The sequence below is a fragment of the Berghia stephanieae genome, chromosome 15 (genome assembly GCF_034508935.2).
Source record: "Berghia stephanieae isolate SIO BIC M18660-M18661 chromosome 15, UCSD_Bste_1.3, whole genome shotgun sequence".
NCBI lineage: Eukaryota > Metazoa > Mollusca > Gastropoda > Nudibranchia > Aeolidiidae > Berghia > Berghia stephanieae.
In genome coordinates, this window is record NC_088374.1 from 11,834,882 (window position 1) to 11,844,881 (window position 10,000).

The window sequence follows — 10,000 nt, forward strand, 5'->3', positions numbered from 1 at the left end:
TAGAATGCGCTTGGCCAAGGAGTTCACAACATTGCCATCCGGAAGTATAACGGACCAACACACAAACTCTGTGTAACCATGAACTTTAATAGTCTGGTTTAGTGAGAACAACTCACAAACGCGGATGGCCAAAACAATAACAAAGGCCTGAGTGACGTCATCTGCATACTATCTATAGTCTGGTTAATACAGTTCGGTGAAAATTACTCATAAACGCGGATGGCTAAGAACAATAACAAAGATCCGAGTGTGTTAACTTCATTCTATCTATAGCCTGAGACTGACGAAATAAAGACGACAAGTCTTTGGCCGCAAAAGAAAATCGTGAGTTGTATTCACTAGTTCAACCAATGGAATCACTTGTTTATTTGAGCTCTATTAAAGACAACTCACTAGTCGCTGCACAAAACTAAAAAAAAAAAAAAAACGAATATATTAAGTCGAAGTTGGTTCTAGCTGGGTGGGGTTCCTGACCTCCCATAGTGGGCAGGGAGGTACATACTGTCTTCTATCCCCCTATGTTTGTTTTCCAACTTGTTTTCTGTCTTTGTCTTGGAATGAGATTACTTGGATTTATCATGGCCCTGACAGGGTATCCTGGCTGGGAGGGAAACAGTCAATTGCATGGTTATTGTTTTGGGAGATGATATTTTCCCTTGCGGATAATCTCTCTGTAATGTATTGCTATATTTGTTGTTTTTAATGTATAGTGTGGGCATTTGAGTGTGTTCCTCTTTGTTGTACTTTGTGCTTGTGTCTGGATGAGACATATAGGTGATCTCGGGCTAAGTACATTGGTGGTGTGCTCTTGGATTCTACATCTGATCAATATTTTTTCCTAGTTCCCCTTTGTCTTACTTTTTCTTGGGTGCTTTAATTGTAATTTTAGACCTTTTTACTATCCCATTTTCTTCCTTTTTACTGGCGCTGATATAACCTTAATGTGTTGCAAGCGCCGTAAAATCATTAAATACAAAAACAACATCGTTGGTTCTAGTGTCAGGCTATAATATTTGTTAATGATGGCCACGGCACGTACTGGTGTAGATAAGGATCTGAACAAGTGTGGATGAAAGATGCCAGACAAAGCAAACGAAAAATACAAGAAAAGAAAAAATATCCCAAGAAATCTGTCTACCTCGAGCGGGGTTCGAACCTCGGAAGGTCATATTTCTCTGTGATATCGTTTTTACATGTCCTCGTTACCTTGTAGAATAACTGTAATTATAAAGCGCATAGAGCCTGTGTTGCCCGGAGGTGGGTGGGATGAGTGCTATATAAATGCTATTCATTACTACTACTATTATTACTATTATTATTATTATTATTATTATTATTATTATTATTATTATTATTATTATTATTATTATTATTATTATTATTATTATTATTATTATTATTATTATTATTGTTATTATTATTATTATTGTTATTATTATTATTATTATTAATAATAATAATAATATAATAATAATAATAATAATAATAATAATAATAATAATATAATAATAATAATAATAATAGTTGTAATAATAGTAGTAGTAATGATAATTATAGTTATAAAACCAAATATTTTAAATGATTTTACTTCTTTTCTCCATCATGCCTGAAGAAAAAATCGAGGTTCCGTATAACGAAATACAAGAGGATCTGGATAGTGAGTTTTAAACTTTGAATTAGATTTCAATCATTGCCACAATCATAACAATCAACATCATCTTCACCAGAACTCGTTTAATAATAATAATAATAATAATAATAATAATAATAATAATAATAATAATAATAATAATAATATAAAAATGGTGATAATAATAATATATAATAATAATAATAATAATAATAATAATAATATAATAATAATAATAATGAATGATATGAGATGATGATGATGATGAATGATGATAATAATAATATTAATAATAATATAATCAATAATAATAATAATGTAATAATAAATAATAATAATAATAATAATAATAATAATAATAATAATAATAATAAATAATAATAATAATAATAATAAATAATAATAATAATAATAATAATATAATAATAATAATAATAATAATAATAATAATAATAATATAGTAATAATAATAATAATAATATAAATATCAATAATAATAATACTTAATAAACCAAACATTTTAAATGATTTTTACCTATTTTCTCCATCATTCCAGAAGGAAATTACGACGGGTTTATGGAAACGGGCAATCAAGTTGATTTGCACGGTGAGTTTTAAATTTTTCAATCATAGCCACAATGAAAACAATCACCATCATCTTTACCAGAACTCGTATTAAATTAAAATGTAAAATGAGTACCTGGCCAAAACACTGGGTCAACGCGAACCGACTTAGAACCAACCATGGTCGCAGTAAAGAAAACCCCTATCAATGGAGACTCATTGACTCACCAATCTGCCAATACTGCAAAGGGGCACGTCAAACCATCGATCATCTGGTCCTGCAATGCCCAGTAATAAAATTAGAAGCCGGAGATGACCTGACATCATGGATCGACAAACATAATTTGGAGGTGTAGCCATACGCGACTACTACTACTACTACTACTACTACTACTACTACTACTACTACTACTACTACTGCTGCTGCTGCTACTACTACTACTACTACTACTACTACTACTACTACTACTACTACTACTACTACTTTTTCATTGTTATGTCATAGGGATAGTAGATTAACACATTCTCTCTCTCTCTCTCTCTCTCTCTCTCTCTCTCTCTCTCTCTTTCTCTTACTAGAACTAACATAAGCCATAGTCTCACGGGACTGATTGATAATAATTCAGCAGGCATTTTTCGTGTCATTTGTATGGGTTGTAGACACAAGATTACACTTCGGAAAAGTTCCAAATGATCAATATCATGTATATTTTAAAACAAATTTATAGTTGACCCTAGCCATACAGCTCTAAAACTATAAAAGTTAGAACTCTTCTGATGTCTTCATCATATTTTCTGATAATTTTGCCATAAAATTGACAAATTTGATATCTAATTCCACGTATTAAGCGAGATACAGGCACAAACCAGAATAAAACGCAGAAAATGCGTCCCATATTTTCCGTATTTTTTTCTCTTTGTGAGTCATCCAAATAAATGACATCTTTGAAACTGCATAACCTTGTTATATATTAATGGATTTTCAAAATTCAAAAAGATTTTTACTCAGTGGAGATAGGGCTTTGATTTAAGAGTAGTATTTCCTACAAAAATAGAAAACAAAAATGTTCATAGTCATTGCTACATCATATCCTCAGGATGGTGCTGTATACTTGGGCACTGGTAAAGACAGTGACACGCTACTAACGACCAGGTACTCTGCACGTCTGACCGGTAATCAGGAGGTCTGAGTTTCGATCCCCAGTCGAGGCAGACTAATCTTTTGGGATGGTGATTTTCTGGTATTTTTCTCTCTTGCTTTGTCCGGCCCAAATCACACACCATTGGTCATATTCTATCTTTCACGTGTGTATGCTCCCTAGTTTCTCAGTTTTGATATTTGTTGTGGATTGTTTTTGCCTTGTGTCGTTGCATGAAAGACAGTTTGGGGACTTTTCGTTTCTCCAACGGTGAAACGTTGAGGCTGCTCTGTCATGTCTCGATCTAGCTCTGTTGCAGGTGGAACATTTGCCTTTCTATCGAATGTTTTGAACCCTTGGAGTGGCACTTAAGTCGGATCTTTAATCATTTTTCAATCTTTTGGGTATTTTTGGTGCTGATATTTCCTCCATGCCATTCCAATATCAAAACCGTCATTTCATGTGCTATAAAAACGTTTTCTCGATTTGAGGTGTGTTGTGTTATGAGCAGATTTTATCAGGTTTCTAAGAGGGGTATAGACGCCTAGATAACCACACGCCTCTTGGACAATCGTCATAATGTAAACAATGGCAGTGATTGGAAAACATCGCAAACTACACAGGTTTTACCATCGATAGTATAGATAGTATGCGCTTGGTAAAGAAGCTCATAACATTGCCATCCGGAGGTATGACGGACCAACACACAAAACTGTGTGTATCCATGAACGTTTATAGTCAGGTTAATAAAGTTCAGTGAGCATTACTCATAAACGCGGATCGAAAAAAAAAAAAAAAAAAAACAATAACAAAGACTTGAGTGACGTCATCTTCGTTCTATTTATTGTCTAATTAAAATACACACTGTTCTACGGCTTGATCAATAGAACCAAAACAGAAAACAATGTGTAAACTTAAACGTTGATAATCTGATAGAAAAAGTCATGTGATAACTAGTCACCCATTTGACGGTGTAAAAACAATAAAATTGTCAAAGAGGTCGATATCATTCACGTTATAGTTTATAAACAACCAACTATGTTTGTCCGAGCACGTGTGAAGGCGTGCCACAAATTCCATGTTTTGATTAGTCAAAAATCTATTGGTTAATTGATTTTGGTGTTGGATAATTGTTGGTGTTGTTTTCGTGTTGTCGCTTCCTGACATAGCAGGGGATGAACAATAGCACTCATTACAGGCAGCCAAGACGTTTTTTTACTTTTTCAAATGCTTTAGACAGCCGTCGTGAAATTAATTAGTAGTGTGTCTAATTTTTGGATGCGACATGAGCGAGATCAAACTATAGCACACTTTTCAGCTAGGGAAGACTTTCAAGTATAGTTTGAGTTGCACCCCATGATGTCCCAGATAGTTTTTCTGTCAAGTTACGTTTGCAAAATTTATTTGCCGTACTTTCAATGTGTTGTTCATATATCAGGATCTGGTCTAAGATCAATCCCAAATATTTAGAGTTTGAATCGTATGGAAGAGTAGAATTTTTGGTACGTACAAATAGCTGTTGGTTGATTTTTGGTTGACAAGGTTTAGTCACGATGTCTTTTGCATTCATTATCAGATACTAATTTCCTAAGTAGCTTTGGAGATTTATGGTATCTTGAATAAGGACATGTTCGAAGTTGTTTGTTTTTTTGACTGAAATGCAATGGCCAAGTCATCTGCATATCCTAGCTTTACGGATTTGGTCTTGGTCATATCGCTGATCGTTTTGGTGATAACACCGATCCCTATTAGTACGCCATTCTTGATAGTTCTTCTTACTGATGTTATCAGCGAGGCAAACGTGGTATCTTTTTTAAAATTCAAAAGTCTTTGTGTTTTCTTACATGTAACAAACTTCTTTGATTTGTACACCAGGCCGGCATTTCAGATTGTGTCTTATGCTGCAGAGAAGTCAATAAATACACCTCAAGTTTCTAGTTTCCTTTCATATATGACTTCAATTAATGTGAGGAGGACACGAGCTTGTTCTGTTGTACCACACCCAGGTCTGAAGCCCACCTGTTTAATCGGGAGTGAAGGGTTAAGAAGTGTCGAGCAAAGTCCCTGGGAGGGTTAAATCATTTTCTATCTGGATGTGAGTAAATATGTAATGAAAGTCACCCCTGATGAGAAATAACAACCAATGGCTTAATCACACGATTCAGTGGTAGGACATACAGACAGATATAAACACAATAGGAGTATCTGAATCAAATGATTTTGTTAAAGCTACTTCAATCGCAGTTTATTAGTTAATTTCTCTCTCTCTCTCTCTCTCTCTCTCTCTCTCTCTCTCTCTCTCTCTCTCTCTCTCTCTCTCTTTCTCTCTCTCCCTATCGATCCGGAGGATTCAATAGTCTGATGTCACGTCGCCCAGCAACGGCGGCCATCTTGGTTCTAAACAAAGAAAATCGGTACGTTTTATTCTTCATGCTGGTTAGAACTTTTCATATGTCTTGTGATCAGAATGTGTAAAATTCAAAACATGATCAGATTTATAATGTTTTTTCTTCTGGATACGCTTTTATGCTCGTCGGAGAAATATTTCATAAGGGCGTCCGCCATTGTTCCGATAGTTTAGAGCCAGCTACTAAGTTACCATGCGTCATTACGAGGGAAGTGACCGTTGAAGCGTATTTCGAATCAACTGAGCTGGGGTCAGTTTGTTTTTTTATTATTTTGTTTTTTTTGGAGGCGGGGGTTAGTGTTTTCAATGTTTAAAATTCAGCTTAAAATTGACCTTTTATATAGCCCAATAATTACTAGGAATGCTAAAAGCGCATTACAAGGGGTCCCGGCAGCATTTTAACATTTAGGTCGGGACATGACGCCTGTTTGGCGAAATTAAAGTTATTTTTCGAACAGAGACAAAACAAACAACGTTTCGGCCCTTGGCATTCGTCAGGAGACAACTAACAAAACACAAAAATTTAAGGTTACAAAAAAACCACCATTTAACACCCTCTCCATACGTTATCATTGTTTCCACATTCTCTCTCTGTCTCTTTCACTCTCTCTTTCTCTCTACCTCTCTTTCTCTTACTACTCTCTCTTTCTTCTTCCATTGCACACACACACACACACACACACACAGACACACACACACACACACGCACACACACACAAACATAAATTTTTATACCTATGATAACTAAACTACAAAATGTAATAGAACACATTTCCCTTTTTTTGGTTACCCGAAGAAAGCCAAAGGCTGAAACGCCGTTTTCTTTGTTTTGAGTATTTTATAAGAGTCAATTTTACTCAATATAGATCTGAACAATTTGTATGAAAGGGGCCAGACAAGGCAAGAAAGAAAAAATACAAGAAAAAGCTATCCAAAGAAAAACTGGACTGAGGATCGAACCTCAGACCTTCTGATTACCGTCCTCTCCTTTTTACTACCTTTATTTTCCTTTATCTTTCCAGTTAACTGCATTAATAATACATGATTTTTCTCTCTATCATTTCAGAAAAAGTTGAGAGCCTCGAGCTCAGACCGGTTATAGCAAAAATGTTAAAAGATGACCTGACAAGTCAGGAGATTTATCTTCAGGACAGTAAGTTTCCTGAGTATTATCCGCACACTGAGTCTTCTTTCACAGACACTGAGTTTAATGTTTTAGACTCATCTCGTGCCACATCAATATACAACATGCAGGCAAAGATCGCAGGAGATTTAATGACAAGTAAGTGTTCTAATTTCAGTGTTTGCTTTGTTGTCAACATAAAGTCAGAACCACTATCATTTTCACTATTAAACAATCATATTGAGCATTCATACCCTAAAGGCACACAAAACCCTTTGCAAGGGGATCTCTAGCCGACTGCAATATTGAACATGTAAGACAAGACATAATAATAATAATAATAATAATAATAATAATAATAATAATAATAATAATAATAATAATAATAATAATAATAATAATAATAATAATAATAATAATAATAATAATAATAATAATAATAATAATAATAAATAATAATAATAATAATATAATAATAATAAATAATAATATAATGATAATAATAGTGATAATGATAATAATAATAATAATAATAATAATAATAATAATAATAATAATATAATAATAGATCTTTATTGTCCATAAATATGGCAATTTGTCATTTAGTTACACTTGTCACAACGTTATATGATAACTATAACATTGAACAGACACTTCACTCCTACCCATTCTCTCTCTCTCTCTCTCCTCTCTCTCTCTCTCTCTCTCTCTCTCCTCTCTCTTCCTCTCTTTCTTTCACGCATGCGACATACACAACATTAACATTTTCATTTCATTTTCAATTCGTTACATTCTTGGCAATTCAACACCAAATATTATCATCATTATCAATTGGTCACTTCATCTAGCCTAACATTAAACAAATTAATCAGTCAATCAGTCAACGCATCAATCCTTGGTTTTGCTGTACCATATGAATATTCAACATTTTTTATTGCTGATGGAACGAACGTTGATTTATACTTGTTAGTTCCACATTTAATCTGACAAAAACTTCTCCCAGATGGCAAAAGATCAAATACTACTACTACTACTACTACTACTACTACTACTACTACTACTACTACTACTACTACTACTACTACTACTACTACTACTACTAATAATAATAATAATAATAATAATAATAATATTAATAATGCGTAATTTCTATAGCGCCCTTTCCACCAAAAGTGCTCAGAAGCGCTTATATATACATACACATGCGTTCATATATATCATTCAACAAAATCAATAAAATCACTCACTGATTGGAAATACTCTGTCTTCAAAGAGACTTTAAAGGTGGACAGAGATTACGGCGTCTGTTGTCCGCTGAAAGAGCATTCTACACAGAAGGAGCAGAATATGCGTAAGCACGTCGTGAAAAATTTAACTTAGGATTAGAAATCAAATGGTTCAAGTACAGGGAAGTATATGAGCGGAGAGAGCGATTCGGATTGTAGATAGAAAGAAGAAATAATAGTTGACATGACGCCTGTTAGGCTATAATACAGAAATTTATTTCCGACAGACACAACGCTGTTAACGACCAGGCACTCATTATATGCCTGGGTACGTTGAGAAAATGTGAGTTAAGAGCCTCATCAAAGGATCCAACTATGTAATACTACTACTACTACTACTACTACTACTACTACTACTACTACTACTACTACTACTACTACTACTACTACTACTACTACTACTACTACTACTACTACTACTACTACTACTACTACTACTAATAATAATAATAATGATAATAATAATAATAATAATAATAATAATAATAATAATAATGATAATAATAATAATAATAATAATAAAAATAATAATAATAATAATAATAATAATAATAATAATAATAATAATAATAATAATAATAATAATAAAAATAATAATAATAATAATAATAATAATAATAATAATAATAATAATAATAATAATAATAATAATAATAATAATAATAATTCTAGTATTAATAAAGACATTTGAATTGATTAATTACAAAAAATATATCAAAAAGAAAATACAAATAATCATCATCATCATCATCATCATCATCATCATCATCATCATCATCATCATCATCATCATCATCATCATCATGCATGCATGCATGTCAAGTGTTGTGCTCTGTCTTCCATATATCCTTTCGGTGGACTTGTATAGCTCGGTGGCGTCCATCTCCTGCCAGATAAAGATAGACACAACAGGGAAGGAAAGTGTGACGTCAAGCCCCCCCCCCCCCCCCCCCCCCCAAAAAAAAAAAACGGCCTCTATTTCATTGGAAATGTAAAACCACTCTTCCGAACGACTGGATACATACCTTGTGTAAATGCCGGTTTGGCTTCAGAGTGATGGTATCTTATTTTATAATATAAATCCATCACAAGCTTTTAGGTCCATTAATCTGCCTATATAGAGCTCACAACATTGCCATCCGGAAGTATGACGGACCAACACACAAAACTATGTGTAACCTTAAACGTTTATAGTCTGGATGATGCAGTTTAGTGAGAATTTATCAAAAACATGGATGGCAAAAAACAATTACAAAGACACGAGTGGCGTCAACTTCATTCTATCCCTACCCTGTTACTGAAATAGTTAAGCCATCTTATGATTAAATATGTAATCTATTTATTATTAGTAACTCGAAGAAATGGTCACATTCACACTTCCAAGGAATTGGGAACCATAAAAATAGGCGTTACGTCATTACTTTTCGAACAGGAACCGAACGAGAAAGTTTTATCACGGAATTAAACTTTCTTTCAGTATTCTACCACCAAAGTGAAACAACAAAAGTCGTTACTTCATCCTTTAACCAAAAAACCCCCAAAAAACAAAAACAAAAAAAATAAAAAAATAAAAATTCAGTAATTATAACGAACGATACAGAAGTAGTAGATGCCAATGCCTTTCTACCGCTACTACCACTAAACATAAGTTTAATAATAAACCTAACAAATATAGTTGTTACTAATTAAGAGGGTCATTAGATAGGATGGCCTGGGTCTAAAAAAACAAACAAACAACAAAAGTCGTTTCTTTGTTATTTTTTTAGAATACCTTTTCGATGATTTGATTCTACTAAATAAATGTATGAACAGTAATATAAACGTATTCGGTTACAAGTAACTTTGTGTGCT

General features: G+C 33.3%; 1 protein-coding gene across 2 annotated transcripts in view; it reads left to right on the forward strand.

Annotated features, from left to right (window-relative positions):
• The window catches only part of LOC144960627 (uncharacterized), a 36,989-nt gene that overhangs the window by 9,775 nt on the left and 17,214 nt on the right, over positions 1–10,000 (forward strand). Inside the window, exons 4-6 of one of the 2 annotated variants that reach the window (XM_078893863.1) lie at positions 1,613–1,657; positions 2,187–2,237; positions 6,807–7,022. In XM_078893863.1, the coding sequence (XP_078749989.1) occupies positions 1,613–1,657; positions 2,187–2,237; positions 6,807–7,022 (312 nt within the window). The remainder of the gene's footprint in view (positions 1–1,612; positions 1,658–2,186; positions 2,238–6,806; positions 7,023–10,000) is intronic. The other variant, XM_078893864.1, reaches the window with a different exon arrangement.